At 34.9% G+C, this 22,644-nt stretch overlaps 2 protein-coding genes across 5 annotated transcripts; both read right to left on the bottom strand.

Moving 5' to 3' along the window:
• Window positions 1–2,907: 2,907 nt before the first annotated feature.
• LOC121946056 lies at window positions 2,908–8,855 on the bottom strand. 3 transcript variants are annotated; one of them, XM_042490468.1, is made up of 7 exons: window positions 8,788–8,855; window positions 7,570–7,749; window positions 7,264–7,374; window positions 6,508–6,564; window positions 5,061–5,237; window positions 3,970–4,086; window positions 2,908–3,422 (listed from the first exon to the last, which is right to left on the bottom strand). In XM_042490468.1, the coding sequence occupies exons 2-7, from the start codon at window positions 7,738–7,740 to the stop codon at window positions 3,351–3,353; spliced, it is 705 nt and encodes a 234-aa protein (XP_042346402.1). In that variant the 5' UTR covers window positions 7,741–7,749; window positions 8,788–8,855; the 3' UTR covers window positions 2,908–3,350. The 3 variants fall into 3 exon arrangements, with proteins under 3 accessions (XP_042346402.1, XP_042346403.1, XP_042346404.1); XM_042490469.1 differs by having other exon boundaries at window positions 2,908–3,419; XM_042490470.1 differs by lacking the exon at window positions 3,970–4,086.
• A 2,385-nt stretch (window positions 8,856–11,240) lies between these two features.
• On the bottom strand, window positions 11,241–15,463 carry LOC121945118. 2 transcript variants are annotated; one of them, XM_042489142.1, is made up of 7 exons: window positions 15,381–15,463; window positions 13,698–13,877; window positions 13,479–13,589; window positions 12,304–12,360; window positions 11,950–12,120; window positions 11,644–11,760; window positions 11,241–11,565 (listed from the first exon to the last, which is right to left on the bottom strand). In XM_042489142.1, the coding sequence occupies exons 2-7, from the start codon at window positions 13,866–13,868 to the stop codon at window positions 11,494–11,496; spliced, it is 699 nt and encodes a 232-aa protein (XP_042345076.1). In that variant the 5' UTR covers window positions 13,869–13,877; window positions 15,381–15,463; the 3' UTR covers window positions 11,241–11,493. The 2 variants fall into 2 exon arrangements, with proteins under 2 accessions (XP_042345076.1, XP_042345077.1); XM_042489143.1 differs by having other exon boundaries at window positions 11,241–11,562; window positions 15,381–15,462.
• Between the last annotated feature and the right edge of the window lie 7,181 nt (window positions 15,464–22,644).

Here is a 22,644-nt window from a genome sequence, read left to right as displayed (position 1 = left end):
GAAAGAAAATTACTTCAAAGAGACACATAATGACCAATGAAGACAAAAATCACCACAAAAAATATACTAAATTACCACCAAGAGACAAAAAACTAGCACAAAGAAACAGAAAATCACTGCAAAGAGAAAAAAAATACTCCCAAGAGACACTTAACGACTACAAAGAGATACATAATGACCAAAAAAAGACAAAAACTATCCCTAAAAAGGACAAAAAAAAAAGACACAAAATAACTACACATATAAAATGACTAAAAATAAAGACACAAAATTACCATAATGAGACACAAAATGGCTAAAAAAAGACAAAATCATCCCAAAAAGCCGACAAAAAAACTACAAGGAGACAGAAAATGACCAAAAAAAGAAATCAATTACCCCAAGAGATGCAAAATTACCTCCAAGAGCCACAGAACTACTACAAAGACACAAAATGACCAAAAAAAAGACAAAATGTATATGAAGATACACAAAGCAGCAAGGAAGATGCATTACAGCATTACTAAGAGATGCAAAATAAGGAGACATAAAGAGGCTAAAACAACTAGAAAATGTGTGTGCGTCTTGCTCCTGTGTAGGAGAGGTGGGGGAGGGGGCCTTTTACAAATCTGCGCCCAGGAGGCCACAGTCTGATTATCGGCCCTGGAGTTACGGGTGCACTCAAAGAATGTCTCGCTAATTTGTGAGTGAAATCGCCTTTCAGTCCATTGTTTTTGATTTTGGCCCTGAGAGCTGTTTACCTTTACACGCCGGTTACGTAGACGTCTAACACCTCATCATTCAGGATTGATTATACATGAAAAACACAGACATTCCTGTGGCTCTGCCGTAAGCCACTCTGTGTGATTGTAATTCTGTTGTGCAACAGGGATTCAGCATTAATCAGCAAGTACATTTGAGGCACCTGCTGTATTTTTAATGAGAACAGAATACTGTAGGCTGCATTAATGTAGGACAGGTGTCTCCGTCGTGTTCAGATTGGAGCTCGCTGGAATAAAACTCCTGTTCTGAGGAAACTGACTGCATAAATTGATCATTGTCACGCGAGAGGAGGTTTAATATTGTTTTTTCATTTATTTCTCAATAGCTTCCTAGAATAATACAATTTTTTTTCTTAGTTAAGTGGTGCTACTATGAAACAACATATTTTTTAAAGTATGAGCACTTTAAAAAGAAATCAAGTATTGCATATTTAAAAATACAGCTGGACTGACCAAACCGAAACAAAACATCAAATCCAATTATGTCACATTACTTAGATGTGTTAGTGGACACAATAGGTTATTAAAGAGTACTTTTCAGGTAGATACGGTGTCTAAATACTAACAAAAACTAATACAATATATAACATATAGCCTCAGATCTATTTACATAATCAGTGAAAATCTGGATAAGTTTCAAATAATTTTATGAAAACTGGTCTTGCAACAAATCTGTAAAATAACATTCTAGGAATAAATCACAATCTGAAGCTCAAAAAAAATAAAATTATTTAGTATTTCATGGCATTTTCAGCCCTTTAAAAATTGTTAGAAATACAAATAAGTGCACAGAAATTTGACATTTTTAAAGATCATATGCAAAGCCGTCATGAGCTAATTCTTTTAACAGCCACAGCTGAACATCAACTGATAACTACATAATAAGTGATAATTAAAATTAACATTAGAATAGATATAGAATTATACTTAACTTTAATTACATTAAATCTGTTTTTATTTTCTACAATGACTCAGTTTTCTGTATTTTCTTACACTTTTTGAAAATGTACAAATCCTATACAAATATTTGTCTTTAATTTCATGCCTTTTCTTCTTAAGGTCTCATTTCACTCAAGTGTAAAGGCCAAAAATACATAAAGACAACTGTAAGAAATTAAAAAAATAAATCAAGATTTTTTGTAGTTAAATATCACACATGCCATATCAATATTTATTGTATCCTTGACTACTACTCAATATTCCTTTTCAGGGATTAAAACCTATCATCAGTATTTTTATACAATATCGCATAAAGTCGAGCATGAGAACGGTGTCTGTTCAATGTTCCCTTCTCATGAAAATGAAACCGTGCACATGCTCATATAAGGAAATCCCAGCAGGTAAAGTTCAGGTATGAGTGTGAATTTAAGAGCATTAGCTCCACCTGCTGGCAAATTGAGTCATCACAGGTTGAGGAAATGACAGAAAATGAAACCACATGCAGCTCTCACTGAGGGAGACGACACGCAGCCCAAACTTATGCAGTTTGATTCAACGGTCCTCATGAAGTTAAATCCTTCATGGATATTGTAATATTCAGTTAGTGTTGACACTGTTTTAAAAAGGTGTTGGCTCAGTTTGATAGCATGTTAACCCTTTGAAACCTGAGCAAATTAGCTTAGTTCCATTCAAGAAAAATAAAAAAAATAAAAAATAAATAATAAATAAAAAATACAATGAGCATCTAAACAAGACATGACATTAAAAAAATGAAATAAAAAATAACAATGAATTACAAAAAGGTTACAAAAAATTACCCTCGAAAAGCAAAAGAAAAATAAAAAAAAAATAAAACAAAAACAAAGAAATGGCCTTGTAAAAAACAACTGCCAACATTAAAATAATATTATTACTAATAATACTTTTTTTAAAACATATAATTGTAATTATTAGAACTATAGTTTTGGGAAAAGGTGGGAAAAAAACAATAAGCAACTAAACAAAAAATGACCAAAACAAAAAACAATAAAAAGGTTACCTGAAAAAAAAGCTAAATAGAAAAAAATATATATAAAATGAAAACAAATGAGGAAATGGCCTAGTAAAAAAAAAAAATAGCAAAAATTTAAATAAATGTTCTTTATAAACATATAAGCAGAAAAATTCTTTCTTTTGCTTTCATTTTTAATTGTGAATCGTTGCCACTGTGGGTTTTGTGAGTCTCTTTGTGGTCATTTTGAGTCTCTTTCTGGTCGGTATGTTTTAATTTGACATTTAACATTTGGCAGATGAGGGCCAGGGAGACCCCTGACACTCTGGGCCCCTGGGCCCCGTTCAATAACCCATCCATGCTCCCCAGTGAATGACTATTGATTCTTTACATCTAAGAAACTCAAAATATGGTCACAATTTTATTCAAATTTATTTAAGAAAGTTCACATTAAAGAATAAATCAAAAGATGATAAAATATTTTAAAAATATATCCAGTTACAACTGTACTAAATTCAGAACAGATTTTTCTCTAAATTATTAAAATTGTAGTGTATTTGTGATTAAAACGGTTTGATTTTTTTTAGGCTAATAGATAAAAAAGATTGCAATGGTGTGCCGCTCATCATACTCCAACATCTTTGAAAGATGAATTGATTTTAGGCACCAGGACCGGTCATGAGGACGTCCTTCAACAGCGGCTCGTCATCTTCATCAGCTCTGCTGCTCTGCTGACACACAACAAAGTAAACGTTTGAAAAGCAACAAAAGGACAAATTTAAGTCAACTTTATATACCTTCTTCTAAATTATTTGGACATGAGATTTATTTTATTTGGTAGATAGTTTTATTCTGTTCTCTGATTTAGTTACATAATTAAGTTTATTTCATTAATGCTAAATTCATACATAATAGTGTTTTAAGTTGCTTCTACTTAAGGTTAAAATAAGGAACCACTGGGGCATCAGTGGATCAGTGGATGGAGCAGATGCCCCATGTATAGAGGCTGTGTCCTTGCAGCAGCGGCCGTGGGTTCGATTCCAGTCTAAGCCCTTTGCTGCATGTTGTGCTTTCTGTGCTCAACTTTTTAAGTACAGGCTGGAAGAAGACAACCTTACATTATTTCATGCTGCGCTGTTACCATTTAAACTGTACACTTACTAAAAAAATTACCATTAACATCACTAATGATGTTGGAAGTCCAGCAGCCATTAAGAAAACCACTACAAGTACTACTGACTAATACTGCTGTATTGTGACTCCGTGTGTTTGTCGTACCTCGTCCTTCCACCAGTGAATCAGAGCCCTGACGGCCAAAACAGTGATGGTGATGCAGACAAACAGCTGCTGGACAGCCAGAATGATCATAGTGATGTCCATGGCTACCAACAAACGCTGATGTAGACCAGAAATTTTAAAAAAAGAAAAGAAAAGAAAAGAAAGAAAAGTTAGAATTCAAACGATTTACAAGATATATAAACAAATTAGATTCCTGCACTACAAAACTGCCAAAGTCACTTTTACATTTAGACTCCATTGAATGCTAAATACTGTATGATTGTGTTTAAGTTTAACATTAAAGAACAGGGCTGGATTTATATTTATTTGTATAAATAATAATACATTTTTTTTCTTTTATTTCATTACTCATATTGATCATTATTTTATTTAATTTCAATATATTGCAACATCATGTAAACTGCATTTATTAGTTAAAATAACTATATATTGCAAAGCTTGTTTTAATCCTGGATGTAAATTTTTAAATTGTTTATATACATTACATTATATACCTGCAAAACAAAAATGTCTGCCACATATTTACCCTTGTAGTCAATAAATGTGAAAATGTGTCACCTTACATGAGAAACTTCAAATATTTTTGCTGCATGTTTGCACATGAGAGTAAATATGTAAAAACAAATATATAAATATAAAATATGTACATGTATGTAAATTTATATATCCCAATATTGAATAAAAATGTGTATGTATGGCCATATGTCAGATTTTTATATGGATGATGTTGTTTTTGTTTTTTTTAGGTGGTCCTTTTTTGGAATGCTAAAATACATTTTGCTGCTGCCCCGTCCACAGCCTCTAGATTCCTTGTTAAATACAGTAATTTTACCTCGCAGAACACAAGGAGAAGCTGGTCTACTGCTGCCTCAAATTGCTTCGCTAGTTTATGTTCCTATGTGACATTCAAACTAACGTGGCGTCCACAGCAGAAGGCGCCATTGTTTGTCTATCGTGCCCGGATAGGTCAATGGTGTCTGCATGTCCGAACTGGGAGAATTCCAGCCGTCATCTGACTGTGAAGAAAAATATAGCATAAAACAGGCTTTATCCATTAAGAGCATGCTTACCAGGTAACCTTGCGCCACATATATGCATCTGTCATCTCTAGGCATGCTGCCAGCATTGTACCAGTTATCGCTGCACAGCCTGGCGACCGTGGTACTGGCCATGTCCTGGACATACATCACTATGGCAAAAATGGCAAAGGCAGATCCGATAATATTCACCAACGCAGCGAGGAAAACCTGCGAGGAAAGACTCCATTATTGTTTTGACTTTGCTCCACAGTGTGTTTTTATTTATGTTAAAATGCAGCCGATTGCAGATTCATGCTGGTGGTTGCTTCCAGTTGATAAAGTAATTGGCAAACAGCAAGCTGCAGGGATGAGTCCTAAAACCTGGAAATGAGTTCGCATCCCAGCACTCCCGGTTCCCTTGTCCCAAAGTCGATGGATTTTCTGAATGATTTTTTGTCTTAAATAAGGTCTGCGGTTAACAGAAGCTGAAGAGACTTTGATGTTTTGTTCAACAACATAAAAAACATCAATAAATACCACATGCATGAACTTCGAAGATTTTATATGTCTTAAAAAAGACGGTAGTTAACAAGTGGCTTAATGAGACTACAGAAGATTGACGCCGAACACGGCTTTACAACATAGAATGGGTTTTCACTTAATAGTAATTATGAACAACTGCCAGTATGAAAAAATTCATAGTTATTCTGGCCAGTAAAAATAAACAACGAAAAAACAGTTTTTGAGGTAACCTACACATTTTAATTTTTCAATGATAAGAATGTGAACTTTGAATTAAGAATAATGTGCTAGAGTGAATGCAAAAAATAGCTCCACCTTTACCAGCTACCCTTAACATATAATATAATAAAATAAGAAAATAAATCGTAATTATTCTGTCCAACAGAAAAAAAAGAGAGAAGAAAAACAAACAGTTTTTTAGGTAACCTACACATTTGAGTGAAGAGTGAGAACTCTCAACAGAGTGCATTAAAAGCATTAAAATAGAGCTTGTTTATAAAAACAAATAACCAAACACAGTTTGAGGATTTCCCCAGACCCCCTCCACAGAGGTGGGGTGAAATGGGTGATAATAAGCCCGGGGCATCAAAGTCTCACTCCAGCCAAGAGCCCAAAAGTTGGCAGCCCTGTGTTAAAGGACTTGTCATAACATTATCTCGACCTGCTAAGCTATCAGCACGTCTTTGGTTGGCTGTAATGTGAATCCTGGACAAACAGGTCGGTCATTGATCCAGCGGACAACACTTTGTGATATCAGATCATGCGTGGAGGTCACGTTACTGTTATCACAGACACGCAGGTGCCTGCTCACACCTGCAGAGTGAGTGTGAGCGACAGACAAACACTGACTGCAGTTCACTTAACAGCCTCAGAGAGCGATGCTACCAGTTACAAGGATTTACATAAAGACATTTTAAATTCTCATCACCAAAAACATAAAGACATTCAGCTGCGAGGGCCTTTAGTCTTAACTTACCAAGAAAAAGGTGGGAAACTGGTCGGCAATGAGGGACACGAGTCCAACTGCAATGAACTGAAGAGAGGAGAGCAGACAGCTCAGTGAAATTAATCAAAATTTGTTTTTACTTTTTTTTTTTGTTTTTTTATATGAATCAATGTTTTATTTAAAAGAAAGTAAATTAACCTATGTAAAAACATTCACTTATTTATTTTAATATCAATATTTTCTCTACAATTGGGAGTAGGGGGTCAACCAATATTGGTTTTTCGAATTACTAATTACTTTTTGTCAAAATTAAAAAATTGGAATATAACAAACTGCAACACATTTTTTTGTTTAAATGCCTTTAGCAAACATTTAATCAAAACTAAAACTTTCAACATTAAGTACAACAAGTCCCTTGCAACTTTTTTTTTAATAAAGTCAAGTGAGGTTTAACAAAGTAAAAGTTCCTCCCATGCTGACACTTTATTTGCACTTTTTTATTCATTAATTTTAATGGCAATTGTTAAAATAAAATGCCAATACAGATAATCGGCAAAATGCCAAATACTGGCCCCAAAAATCAGCTGATAATCTGTTGATCTCTAAATGGGAGACGTCTTTAAGAAATACTAAAATTCTTATTTGACAGAAAGTTCTGATAATCTGTTTGAAATTACAAAAACAAAAAGGAAATTATTGCTTTTGCTATTGTACTCTATGGTAATATCAGCAAAAGTTATACATATACTTTCATGGTGATATTAAGGCAACAATATTTAATCTCACCACACCACCCAGCCAGTAAGCAGCACCCAAACTGGCAAAATCATCAGGGCGTAGACTTGTTCGTCCTGGCCCGAGTCCGATGTTGAACAGGCCCACCATGATCTGGATGGTCTGGAAAAAATTAAAAAAAATAATAAAAATAGTTAGCCTAAATCTTGCCCTTTATATGGATCATATCTCAACACCCAATACTGCATAAAAATTAATACATTTTGGTTTCTCTCACTGTTTGTTTTAATCTTTAACAACATCTTAAGACCACCACCTGATAATGCACATCAATAAATACATATACATCTCTCTCACCCCAAGAACTGAAACTGTACTGGACCGTATCACCGTCTTGTTGACTGAGCGGCACATCGGACTGCAGCCAAGAGTCTTGGGGACTTGACACAGCGGAGGCAACATGCTCTTCTCGTCAGCAGCCACAGTGATCACAGTCACACTTTTGTCTTTGACAGCAGTGATCAACATCTCTCACACCTGCAACAAGACATGAAGATCTTGAGACAGGAGGTTTGAGAGATACAGGCTGTTTATCAATCCCATTATTGGGATATGTGCAGTGTTACAGCAGCCAAATCACACATAATTATCACAAAACAAACTTAAGGATGCTCAGAGACACAGAGTAAAGAATTAAAGTAATTTTTATTAAAGATTAACAAGAAACTAAGAAGATTTGGTAAAATTGAGGATGAAGCCCTTCAGCCAGGCTTTTTGTGTGTTTGTGTGCTGAATAAAGGGCAAATGTGTCGGTTTTTAAATCTCAAAAAGGGGCGCAACCACCCCTACAACCAACGTCAGAACAGAAGGTGATATTTCAACCTCATTTTTTTGCCAAAAATATTCTCATTTAACTTCTAAATTGTGATGTTTTGGGGCTCTCTCTGTTTCATATGATTGCAAACTGAAACTATTTGGGGTTTTGGTTTTGTTGATCAGACAAAAAACAACACGTGACAACATGCCTTGGGCTCTGCAGAAGTTTGACGGCATTTTTCACTAATTTGCAACATTAATAAACCAGCTGATAGATCCATTAATCATGAATATTTGCAGCTGCAGATTATATTGTGTGTAGTTACTTAAAAATGTCAGAGAGCTTCATACTAAAGTAAATCAAAATTTGGTCCAACATTACCAAACAGTAAGTTTTTGGTTTCATGATGACTGGAAATGTAGGGGATTTCTGAATATATGCAAGCAGACACTCTTACAGGATCACAAACAGGTTTTTGTGTTTGGAGGGAGGTCAAGTTCGCCTTCTCAGTAAATGCTGCTGCACTTCCTTGTTTATTCAAAACTAACATGAAAAAGGAAGTAATAAACTTAAAAAGATCAAAATAATAATCTTGAATGTCGACCAACAACAGAAACGTCCATAACTTTCCTCTTTCAGACCTTAAAACCATCGACAAAACATCAATATCTTCAAAGTCAAAGTTTAATAAACAGGTTGATTCAATATTAGGTTTACATTTTTTAAAAAAGTGTGTGTTTTGTGTGCAGAGAGCTCACCTGGTTCGTGTCCTGAAACTGCGACAGTCTGACAGTCACTGTCAGACTTCCTGTCACTCGTTCTTTCAAAATAAAAGCTCCTTTACTCTTCTATTTGAGTTACATGAGTAAAAGTAACAACACAAAAATCAAAATATGAGCGTTACAAGTAACAGACCTGCAAGCGTCAAAAAACTGAAGGACATAAAGTGCTTAAAGCTCAGACATTGTGATGCAAATGCACGCTTGGAATCCTTAAAACTAAAAATAAAAGAAAAAGCTCTTAAATTGTTTTTATTATATGAATAATTAATGTCTCTCTAAATAGACAGACATATTCTGTCATTCATTTTGTGCAAAATTATTGAATTTTGTACTTTTAAATTGTCAGTTTAGGAAAAACATAGAGGATTAGATTTTTTTTTTTTTTTAAATGCTACTTTTAGTTTGAGCATAGCATATCAAAACTGCATTTCTACTGTTGCCATCAAACATATTTGACTTAAATAGAAGAAGAAATGTCCTTTAAATTTTTTTTTTTTAACATACAAACCCAAATTTTAAAGACATTTCTTTTCATTTCATCTCTGTTTATGTGTCGTCATAATCTAGCTACTATATATAGTGTACATACTGTTTTATGGATTTACTGAAAAATACAACAGTTTGTATGCACATTTGTCTACAAAGCAGCATTAGAAAACAGTAAAATCAGCAAAATAAACATTCCAAAGACTTTATAACAGGTCACTATGAAAGGTTTGACTGGAAATTAAAAAATCAATGTATTTTTGTCACTGTTTGTCATGTTAGTATGTCATGTGATACTATTTGGTTCTGAAAAAGGCTGTCAAAACATGGACAGTAACCAGCTGTGTACCAATTTCATACTACATGCTGCTCTGAGGTTTCTTGTACAGTCACCAGTGAAAAGAAAACCAACATTTTCCCAAGTACTGTACTGTACTCAAGTGAAATTTGAGATGCATTTGTACTCGAGTACTTATGTTACTTTATACTTGTGCTCCACTACATTTTAGAGTAAAATATATATACCTTTACTTCACTACATTTATTTAATTAACTTAGTTACCAGTTACTTGACAAATATTATTTATATAAATATTAATTTATATCATATCCCAAATCTTACACACTGATTCTTTAACCTTAAACCAATTAAAAAAAATTAGAAAAATCTCTAGAAATGACTAGAAAGCTTTTTTTTTTTTCTGTATGAAGCCTCATCTACTGGACTGAATTAGTGTAATCAACTGTTAAAATGAAAATGGCTTATATTACAGAAGTACTAATCAGGTCAAACTGACACAGCACTGAAACTGCGGTCAGAAGTGTCAGATTTAGACCATTTATTTCTTTGGAAGTTTATCTGGGATGACGACAGTCCAGACAAAGCAGGCAGACAGGTTCAGTTCACTGATGTAATGAGGGTATGGATGTTCTTACTGGCAGGTACCAAAGCCATTTAAGTGGGTCAGGCTCAAAACTCAAAAGGTAATCCAACAACAACAAGCCCAAAAAATTAGACAGGAGGGGCAGGAGAGTGGATCCAAAGTCCAAACAAATTTCAAAATCCAGAAACACACAGAAACTTTGCGCAGCTGATTTGAGTTGAAAGAGGCTGGATAAATATCTGTAGAGCTGACGAGGAGAGAGGGAACAGGTGTGGAGATGGGCGGGGCCACCAGGTGAGGGGGGTGGGGGGGGGGTGCATCTAGTGGACGGATTGAAAAAGGCAAGTAAAACATTGTATTGGTCTGCAGACAGGTATAGATAGAGATAGAGAGATAGATTAGGAGATTAGGAGACAAAGGGCCCAGATTTGCAAAGGGCCCCACCATTTCTCCAACATAAGGGCACACTCTGTGCTTTTGTGTTTCTTTGTATTCCTTATGTAAAACTATGATCCACATTTAAGACCTTTTAATAATATTTAAGAGCCTTCATATTTGCTAAACAAAATTATAGATATTTTTTCATTCCTACCTTATTCATACGCTACGCCATTGGCTGATATGTGTTTGAATGTATGTTATTAGTTGTTTTTACTTTTCATTTCTACCTTATTTAAATTCTGATTGTAATACTTCATGATGATCCCGAAGAAGGCCACAACCCGAAACATGTTCGTCTTTTAATAAAGTTGTTCTAAACGCTACAGGTGTTTCTGCACCTTTGTTTAATGTCTCTTTGAGGTAACTTTGTGTGTTTTGTTTTTGGTCAGTTTTGTGTCCCTTTGTAGTTGTTTTTTGTCTCTTTGTGTTTTCTTTGAGTCTCTTCCTGGTCGGCACGTTTTAATTTGACGTTTTACATTTTGCAGATTGAGGCCAGGGGAGGCCCGTGACACTTGGGCCCCAGAGCCTCTGCCCAGCAGACCTGTTCAATAATCCATCCATGATCCCCGCTGAGTGGAATTTCAGTATCGACATTTTAAAAACCTCAAAACACTGTCATCAATTTTTCCATTATTATTTATTAAAGGAAGTTTGCTTTAATCATAATTCAGACGTTGATCAAAAGAAACATATTTAAAATAATTCCAATTACATTGTACCAGACTACAGACAAATATTTGTCTTTGGCAAAATAATTGTAGTGCATTTGTGATTAAAAGCATGTAGGATTATGTTAAGATGATATATGAAAGGACTGCAATGGTGCGTTGCTCATCAGCATCTCTGTGTTTGGATGAACGATGTATTGATTTTAAGCACCGGGACTGGTCACGAAGACGTCCTTCAACAGCTGCTCGTCAGCCTTATCAGCTTTGACGCCCTGCTGACACACAACAAAGTAAACACCTGTACAGCAACAAGACAAAGTATTACTGGATTGTGTCTTTGTGTTGGCTCATACCTCTTTCTTCCTGAGGCTGCCCAAAGCGCTGATGCCAATAACAACGACGCCGATGCAGACAAACAGCTGGAGAACAGTCAGGACGATCATGGAAATGTCCATGGCTACCAACAAGCGCTGACACAGACAAGTAATGAAAAAGAAGGAATTCAAATTGATTCAAAGAGCAGCCACAGATGAGGTAGAGACATTGGAAAACATTATGAGATGGACTGATACATTGTCCGATTTTTTTTCATGGATTTGGTTAACATAAAAAGAAAATTAAGCATAAAAATCAGTGTCACCCTGTAAAAGCATGCTTACCTTGAAAACGAACTCCACACCTTTGCAGTTGTCATCATCATTTCGAGTATTGTACCTGCCCCAGTCACACATACTGCGTGCAGAGACCTCTTTCACGTCTATGGCGCACAGCACGATGCCAACAATGATGACGACAGCTGCGATTATGTTTGTCAACACAGCAAAGACCACCTGCGAGGAAGAGACTGCAATGTTAAAACAATCAGTGTAAAACGTGAGGAATTTCCCCAACAAATCAAAATGAGCTTTTTCACATTATTTCATGGTTTGTTCAACTAACTGAGGTATCAAATTCATTACAGAAGGCAGCACATAAACTCATGAGATCTGCATGTTTAATTGATGTTTACTCACCAGGCAGGCGCTGGGGAACAGCGCGACAAAAACGGACAAGATTCCAGCAAAGATCAACTGAAAAAAGAGCACAACACAGTGAAATTAATTCAAATCAATAATGCTATATTTCACTAGATCTTTTTTTTTAGAAAGAGAAAAAACTGTTAAATCTACAGTGTTTCACTTGTTTTTTTTTGTTTTTTTTTTTAAGAAAGAATAAAAAAAATAAAAATAAAAAAAATGTACTGTATATTACTTTTTTTACGTTTTTGTTTTGTTTGTTATAAGAAAGAAAAAGAAAAAAAAAGCAATAAATTCACTGTATTTTTTTCAGTGGGGGTGATGGTGTTTTAAAAAAAGAAGAAAAAAATCTGTGTATAACCTACTATACTACTACCCTACTATTTCTCTTTTTCTTCTTTTTTACAAGACAAAACAAGTGAATTATCGTAGATTTAACCTGTTTTTTTCTTTTAATTTTTTTAAGACAGAAAAAAATCTATGTTAAATCTACGATAATTCACTTGTTTTGTCTTGTAAAAAAAAGAAAAAGAAAAATAGAAGATACTGCTTTTGCAATAGTGCTTTGTAGTGATGTTTAAAAAAATATACGTTTTCATGGTAATAACGGATTGCTATGACAACGGTAGCGCATGTAGATGCAGCTGCCATTAGCTCCTCAAATCCTCGCTACTTTTTTGCTATATTTTTTTTTTTTTACTCTATGGCCCCTTTTGAGAAGAGGGGCCATGGAGTCAAAGGGGAGAGGGGAGAATTGAAGCCGGACGAAGAGAGGGAGGAGAGCCTGCATCAGGGCGAGGCTGACCGAGCCATTTTCTGGCTAATGTCTGCTAATAGGAGAATAAAGTGTATGAGATGCGATTGAGGCTAACTCATCAACGGGGAGATTAGAGACTGCTCTGTACACATCTTCACAGAGACAGAGTTAAACCCTAACATATCTTGTTGGGAGCCATAGGGACGCAAGACTGTGATGCAAATTTAAAAATGCACTGCAGGAATTATGTGATCCCATAAACAGGAACCAGAAGGAATTTTCACAGCTGCTGATGATTTTAATCAACTCATCCTTCAACTCAAAAGATGCAGCAGGACCAGGTACAAATTTTAGTTTAAAAAATCACTAATAAATCTACCTTGTGCCTTATATTAACATGAAAATAATATCTTACCACACCACCCAGCCAGTAAGCAACTCCCAAATGGGCAAAATCCTCAGGATGTAGGCTTGTTCGCCCTGGCCCGAGAGCAATGCTGAACAGTCCCACCATGATCTGTATGGTCTGCAAAAGATTCAAAACTTTAAGATCTTGTTTGTTTTAATCTTTAACAACATCTTAAGACCACCACCTGATAATGCACATCAATAAATACATATACATCTCTCTCACCCCAAGAACCAAAACTGTATTGGTCCTCATCAGCGTCTTGTTCACTGAGCAGCACATCGGACTGTAGCAAAGAGTCTTGAGGACTTGACACAGCGGAGGCAACATGCTCTTCTCGTCACTCGCCAGCGTGATCACAGTCGCGCTCTTGTCTTTGACAACAGTGATCGACATCTCTCACACCTGCAACAAGACATGAAGGTCTTGAGACAGGAGGTTTGAGAGATACAGGCTGTTTATCAATCCCATTACTGGAGAGATTCCAGTTACAGCAGCAAGGTCACATAGACGAATCACAAAACAAACATATGGACGCTCAAGGAGGTAGTTTAAAGACTTAAAGTAATAAAAGTATAAAGAACTAGATACTAAGAAGAACATTTGGTAAAACTGAGGATGAAGCTCTTGAGTCTATGGCTTTTTGTGTGTGTTTGTGTGCTGAATAAAGGGAAAATTTATCAGTCTTAAAATCTTAAAACCTGCAAAAAGGGGCACAGCCAGAGGGGATGCCTGGTGCCCGGCACCCGGTGCCCCCCTTCGATGTTAAAACAGAAGGTGATCGGTACGTAGTTTGTTTTTTTGGGGGGGGTGGAGGACTGAACTGGCCTGATGGGTACAGCCTCTGCACAAAGCTACAGGGACTAATGGAGTGAAACAAACAACTACAAAGAGACAAAGAAACACTTACAGAGACATGCTTAATAGTAGTGCACGGTACAAGGTATTGTCTCGGGTGAGCAGAAACACAGTTTCACTTTTTTCACAAACATGCCCTACATCTTTTAAACTATAACCCAGCTTATTGCTCTGCAACAATGAGCTCTTTTTAGACAGAGATTGCACTATGGGGCGGCCACAAAGTCTGTTCTTTATACCGCTTTTGGCTTTTTACGCAAAACAAAAAAGCAGCAGCCTCATGCCGCTCCAGTGTGTGATTTTAGACCGCATGTTAGAAGTAAAAGGGGCCCGATAAATGTGATTTAAAGCATTAGGATTACTCTACAGCTGCAGCAATTAATCTATTAGATGACTAAGAGAAACCAAATGATAAACATTTTCGTAAACCAATAATAATCAATAAAAGTTACTTTTAAGCCTTATCGACAGATCCATTTATCAAGAATATAATTCGCAGATTAATCAGTATTGAAAATAATTGTCTGGTGCAGCTCCAGTTTGTACTGTACGTATTATTACTCAAAAATGTCAGTGAACTTTATACTGAAAAAAACTTCCAACATTGCCAAAGAGGAACTCTCAAGTTTCAGTTCCATCCCTCCCTGAGGTGCATGATTACTGGAAATGTTCAGTTTTGTCCTCCTCCTCCTGATTACTGGAAGTGTTCAGTTTTCCAGAAATGCATTTCCTTGTTTATGCAAAACTGTTACGAGAAAGGATGTTATAAACGTTGATAAAAAATATATAAATAATGGTGTTGAATGTCGACCAACCACAGACACGTGCATAACAACTATATAAAATGACTTAAATTAAACAGAAAAAGAAAAGAAAGAAGAGAAATAGCTATATTTCTGTCCATCACTTTCCTCGCGCTTTCAGATCATAAAACCATGGAAACCATCAGCAGCGTGTCCATATCTTCCAGTTCACAGATCAATAAACAGGCTGATTCAATATAGAGCTCAAATTATAATTAAGTATGTGTTTTGAGTGCAAAGAGCTCACCTGGTGCGTGTCCTGAAACTGCAACAGTCTGTTTCAGCGAAGAGGAACAGAAAAAAAATCAGAAAATGCTTCCTGTTGCTCGCTCTTTCAAAATAAAAAGCTTTTTCAGTCCTTTGAGCTTCTTGAGTAAAAGTAGTAACTTCAAGTTTCTGGGAAGGTGTATTATTCTTTTCGAGCAGCTGAGGTGTTTATTTGGTTTGTTCGCCAGTTATTTCTTTAATTGGTTGCTTTATATTTATTTGAGTATGATAGTTATAAAATAAATAAAAAACTTTTTTCACTTTAATTTTTTCTAATGTTTTTTTTTTTTTAATTTAAATTGGTTGTTTGATGGTGAGTTAATTACTATCTTTTCATTATTAATATCATTATTAAAGTAGTCATAGTTTTGTATGATCATTAATATTTGTATTGTTATTTGCTGGTTTACTTATTTTATTTATGAGTACTATATTATCATTGTTACTGTTTGCTTTTGTTGGACCACAGGAAGACTAGCTTGTCGCTTAGGGGTCAGCTAATAGGAATCCTTATGATAAACAAGTAGAAAGACATACATATATAATAAATAAATTAATAATAATAAAATAAAATAATAATAATAAACACCCTGCTGCCATCTGGGAAAAGATACAGAAGTATTTAACGACTTATTTTCATTTCATTTTTTCAAAACTACGTTTAGAAAGAGATGACTTGGACTTTTAACCTTTTATGGAGAAGTCCCTCCCTGATAAGCATGATTAGTGGAAATAAAACAAGTGAAACTCACTGAAGAGCATTCACAGCGACATCAACCATATTTTACACTTCTTATTTGAGGTATTTGACACCTGAGAAAAGGTGCACAGCGAGTATGGCATCTGTCTTTTTAGTGAATTAAGACTCATGCTGGTTCTCTAACAGGTTTTCCTGTTTGGAGGAAGTTCAGTTCCCCTGGATGCGCTGCTGCACTTCCTTCTTTGTTCTTGTTCAAACCTAACGGGAAAAGCAGAGCAATAAATGTTACAACAACATAAACATGCAAACAGATGACATTGCTTTCCATAACTTTCTGTTTTCTTTCAGACCATAATGTAGAGAACTCACATGGTTCGTGCCCACAAAATTTGATGTATAGTTAATTTAAGGCAGTAGTAATAAAACTGGGACTTCCTGTGGGATGTCTGATCTTTTCAAAATATAATAATATAAATTATTATTATTTTCATAAAACTTTATTTTGTATAGCACCCTTCATACAAGAAAGTCTAACATGCTTCACAACAATAAAATTACATGCATCAAATGCTTCATATGAAAAGACATAAGAAACATAAAGACATAATAAAACCTGCATGTAAAAATAAAATAAGATTGGAATAGACTACATAAAACCCTCATGATAAAAAATAAGATAAAAAATAAGGACAAAAATTGAATGCACAACATGAATAACATAAGATGAAAAGTGTCCCTGTGATATGAAGCAGTTTTAATTACTTTTAGCAGTTTGTGTAAAAACAAATGTGTAACAACGGGAGTCGTGCTTCCAGGTGTTTAGTTGAATCAATTTTAAGCACCAGGACTGGTCAGAAGGACTTCCTTCAACTGAGGCAGCTGATCTTCAACATCTTTGCCAGCCTGTTCATCAAGCAAAAACAGGACAAAGTTGACAATTCTACTATTTGACTTTTTACTGAAATTAACACAAATATTTAATATTGTAGAAACGCTACTTTTATCTACTGCTGTACTGCTGTTACTCCTACTGCTATGTTATTACTGCTCGTACCTCTAACTTTGCTTCACGTCTCTGAATATACCACCCAGCTGTCCTCTAATTCATGATGACTGTGCACATTTTGTGTATTGTTTTCATGGTTCGTACCTCTTCCCTCTTCTTGTCGTCCACAGCCTTGATGCCCATACCAGCAAAGCTGATGCAGACGAACAGCTGGAGAACAGCCACGACGATCATGGTTGCATCCTTGACTCTCACCAGATTCTGACAGTAATAAAACAGGAAGAAATGTATTAAATTTGATCCCATGAGGATTTAAACTTCCCTTTAAAACACCAGTATTCATGATTTATGTCAATGTCAAGAAATCCAAGTTAAGGATTAAATTATTGATGTGTATTCCAAACCTAATGTTTCTTCATTACTACAAACACAGGAATCTTAGTTTATTTTTTAAATCGTTCCCACATAGAGGGTGCTACAGCAAATACTCTACCACCAAGCCCCTAATGTCCAAAAATCAAATTATATAAGTGTCCTAAAAACTTAAAAAAATGGTCTAAAATCCTAGTAATGTTCTGAAATTCTTGAAACATCCTAAAATCCTAGAAACGTCCTAAAATCCTAGAAACGTCCCTGAAAATCCTAGAAATGTCCTAAAATCTGAGAAACATTTGAAAATCCTTAAAATTTTCCCAAAATCCTGGAAAATATTTAAAAAATGCCCTAAAATCCTAGAAACACCCTAAAATCTGAGAAATGTCCTAAAATCCACAATAACTTCCTAAAATCCTTAAAACATCATAAAATCAAAGACACTTCCTGGAACCCTAGAAATGTCCTATAATCTGAGAAACTCGTCCTGAAATCAGTAAAAACTTCCTAAAATCCTGGAAATGTCCCTAAATTTTAAAACATCCCCAAAATCCTAGAAACATACAATAATCAAAAAAAAATGTCCAAAAATTCTAGAAACATCTATTCCTTACTAAAAAAAAAAAGAATAAAACCTGCTTTATCTTTTAAAAAATATGCTTACCCGTGCAATCGGCCCGTTGTAGCTGCAGATGTAGTAACGATTATCAGGACACATGTTGTAGAAAGAGGCATCCGTCAAGTCTCTGGCATACAGCCCAATGCCAGCGAGGGCGAAGATAGCTCCGACGATGTTCATCATCACAGCAAAGCCCACCTGGGAGGAAAGTCTCCATTATTATCTTTTTTTTAAGTGCTCCACCACATTGAAATTTTTTACATAATTACTTGAATTGCAGTGAAACTGCTGTCAGGGCAGAAACAGGGTCCAGAAGGCTGGATATTGCTACTCTATACGTCTTACTGACTTCACTGACACAACACTGTATCACGTAGTATTAATGTTAACCATGTGATGCTGACAGTTAGCCCTGTCACAATGTGTGTGCAGGTGCACTCCCACCAGCTGTCCCTGTCGTGGAGCTCACAATCCCTCAGCAGCAGCTAAACATACAATCTCTGGTGTTTTGATGCTGAGTGTGTTAGACAGAGATGCTACAAAAATATCTGAATGTTGCCGGTGGTTATACTAACCGCCACTGCATTCAGTAAGTATTGCTTTGAGTGTACTGGTATTGGTACTGGTATCCAGTGGCGGTTCTAACACATTTGGAGCCCAACGGAAAAAACGTAACTGGCCTGTTTTTAAATAATCAAGACCTTGATTACACAACCTCTGAATGAGCACAGATTCAGTGAAAAACACATATAGATAACCTTAAATATAACCTTTTGCATGAAAAACATTTTAGAAAACCAACTGCTTGAAAAGCCTTTTTACTATATATATAATGTATCATAATTCCCTCTCTAAATTATTATTTCATCTGATCTAGTAAGATGTCCATCATGACTTTTATATACAGGTGACCAGGATGCTTATTCAAACATGTTTACTTACCAAACAAAAAGATGAATACCGCCGGCAACAAGAGTCGTGATTCCAGCTATGATGAACTGAAGAGGACAGACGACAGCTCAGTAAAATTAATAATACTGTATTTCACCTGTTTTTTGGAATGCATGTGATATTTCCACAAATTATTTCTCACAAGGAAAAGTTATTCTTTTTAATTACTAGATGTTATTAGGACTTTCAACATTAGTGCGGTAGTTGTAATGCGATTAAGGTCTGTAATTAACTTTAGCGGGGTTTTTTTTTTGTTGTTTTTTTTTAATTGTGCTAATCACTGGCCGACATTCCTGTCTTTGAAAAGCTGCAGCGGGCTGAGTTTTAGAGTCATGTTAGCTTCTCAGGAAGAAGGCTAAATAGTGCTCCAATGTTAGACAATATTTTGGTGATGGAAAAACAGCATTGTGAAGAAAGAAATGCAAAATTGTAAATCTCTGGTTGAAATTAAGAAATTCTTTGGAATTAAAATACCAGCAAATCAACGTAATTTTGTACTCAGCTCAGACTTACACTTGACCGCACTTTGAGTTTTAATATTCTGCTTACATTTTTTAAAAATATTTTTATATTATATATGTTTATTATTATTTTTAGATTTTATAATAATTTTTTAGATTTTTTATTTGTATAAATAAGTGTTTTTAATTTAATCATAAAACTTATGCCCATATTGTTAAAGATTTTGAAAGGGACTGGTCCCCAGTAGCAATATACCTGAAAGAAAAATGGTTAAGAATTATAACTGAATACGTATGTTAACAACCAGAATTTGTAAATTTCACTGGCTTAGATTACTTCTATTGCTGGTATTATTTTGTGATGTTTTTTTGTTTTTATTTTTTATATAAATAAAGTGAGAGGAAAATGTGATTGATCACATTTTTTTAAAAAAATCTGTCTTTTGACAGTTCTAGTTGTTATGTTAATACACAACAATATTTCTTTACCACAACACCCAGCCAGTAAGCAGCTCCCAAACCAGTCAGATCCTCAGGATGCATGTATGTTTGTGCTGGCCCCAGTCCAATGTTGAAGAGGCCTGCCATGATCTGCATAGTCTAAAAAAGATTCAAAACTGTAAAATCTCATTGTTTTATACTTGAGAAACTTAAGACCATCACTTAAAAATGCACATGAATAAATACATTTTGGCTTTTACTCACTCCGAGAGCTGCAGTCACACTGGTCTGCATCAGCTTTGTGTGCACTGAGCAGCACGTTGGACTGTAGCAAAGAGTCCTCAAGATTTGACACAGTGGTGATAACGTGCTTTTACCGTCAGCGGCCACAGTGATCACAGTCACTCCGTTTTCTTTGACGACAGTGACAGACATCTCTCACACCTGCAACAAAACATGGAGACTTTGGGATGAAAGGTTGGAGAGATACTTTATAAATCCCAATGGGAACCTGAAGAGTTACAGGAGCCAAGTGACACATAGATAAAAACATAAACAACAGTCTTAACTAGAAACTGAACTTAAAAAAGGGGAAGTATTCTAAATATACAGAATGAAAATGCCTGTTAAAAATCTAGCATATACTGTATATTACCTTGCGCTGGTACGGCAACACACGTGTTTGTTGAAGAAACAGAAAGTATCTTAAAACCTGCAAAAGCAATAAGTCATTTGTTTGCATCTGTGGAAGAAATATTTTATTAAGGAAAACTTAACTTTGGGAAGAAAACAGATGATTGAGTTTGAACACTTAGCACACAGATGATAACTGCACATTTCTGCTCTGCGTCTTAAATCCTCTGAAACTTGAGTAAAGTGTCTTTACTTCTTTCAAAAACATGAAGAAGTGACCCAAAAATTAGCATGAAATTAGTAAAAAAAAAAAAAAAAAAATTAAAAAAAATTAAAAATTATCTGAAAGTTGTTTAAAAAGGAAAATGTTAAAAAAAAAAAAAAACAAGGTAAAGACATATAAACTGTGTAATTCTGTAACATAATCTTAAATATGTAATTATGATAACTATAAATACATTTTTCCTAGACATTTTTCACAGCTTTTAAAAAATGTTTTAATCTGCTAATTTCTTGCTATTTGCAAAACATTTCTCACCAAGTCGCTAAGAAATGACACCAATTTGCTCAGGTTTCAAAGCTTTAAATACTTGTAAAAGCTCTCTGAAAGCAGCACAAGTGGAGTTAACAGCAGTGATTTTATACACATTGTCTAAAAGGTGACCAAAAGGTAAGATTATTATTAAAAGTGAACTGAATTAGCTTTCCTGAATAGAACAAATTACATTTTAGTGTTATTTAAGTTGCTTTTATATTGACAAAAGACCATAACGGAAGAGGATCTGGAACAAGTTGAGTTCCCACGATAATTAAGGTGTGTCTCCGTCACAACATCTCACCACACAGGTCTGAAAAACAATATCAAGGCTTGTGTCGACATAGCGGTTTCTTTCTTTTTGCGCAAAGATGGAAAAACAATTCAAAATTCTTTGAAATGCTGCATCATCATTGATTTTATGATCTATGGTTTTACTGTTGCATGAGTTTTATGATTTATGGGTTTGCTCTCACATAATTTCTGTTTTAAAATGTTAAACTGTCCTATTGTGCTATAAATTGTCACATAATTATTTAATTATTATAACATTCAAAAAGAATATCGAGTTTGGGGTTAGGGTTGTTTTTGTTTTTGTTGTTGTTTATAAAATAGAGAGGACAATTTATGATGAAATTGTGGTGTGAATACGGGTTATTGAAAAGCTGATGCTATGAATTGCTGACTTAAATGTATACGAATACGATAAAATGCTGGGATTAGTTGGGGAAGTTGAAATAAATTTCATAAGTTTAAATTTAACTGAAAACTTGAATAATAGTGTATTCAGTTAGATTCATATTTAAATAGTGATACAGTTAGCTAAATTACTTTGTTTCACCCTTTTTGTGTAGTTAACTACCTGAACAATAACCAATTTGGGGAAATAAAAAGAAATGAATTAGACCGATTCTTAATTTTTATTATTTATTATTTATTTCTTGGCATTTATAAATGAACTTCCTTGAAAACCTTGTGTTGATTATTGCTCTTTGTGAAAAAATTTAAGAGAAGTTAAAATGCATGCTGCAAATAAATTCTAATTAATTAATGAATGTATAAATTGTGGAGAATAGTCAGAGGTGCATCAACCAGTTGGAGTTATTGAACACTTGTGCTAAGGTGCACAGTGTGGCGTCTATACTGTGTTGGGGAAAAAAAGAAAAAAATATATAGCCTACAGTTTTAGGTTGGCAAACCGGTTTTGTCATTCTGACACAGAGAGAAGTTTAGTTTCCCAGAGAGTGGTGCACGTTTTTCTGTTCATCTCAACCTCGTCCTGAAGCTGACAACAAATATGATGCAGTAAAAGCTTTAAAAAAATGAGCCGGATGAGCTTTAAATGTGGACCAACAAGACAACAAGAAAAATACATAAAAAGTGTTGTGAAAATGTTAAAATAGATTAAATTGACAATCAAGTCGATAACATCTTTCTTTTCATAACCGTAAAACATGACAAACATAGAGTGAGTTCAGAGCTCAGTAAACAGGTTTTCTCAATGTGAAGTTCAAATTATGATAAAT

The sequence above is a fragment of the Plectropomus leopardus genome, chromosome 7 (assembly GCF_008729295.1).
Source record: "Plectropomus leopardus isolate mb chromosome 7, YSFRI_Pleo_2.0, whole genome shotgun sequence".
NCBI lineage: Eukaryota > Metazoa > Chordata > Actinopteri > Perciformes > Serranidae > Plectropomus > Plectropomus leopardus.
Note: the sequence above shows the minus strand (reverse complement) of the source record. Positions and strands in the feature narration are given on the sequence as shown.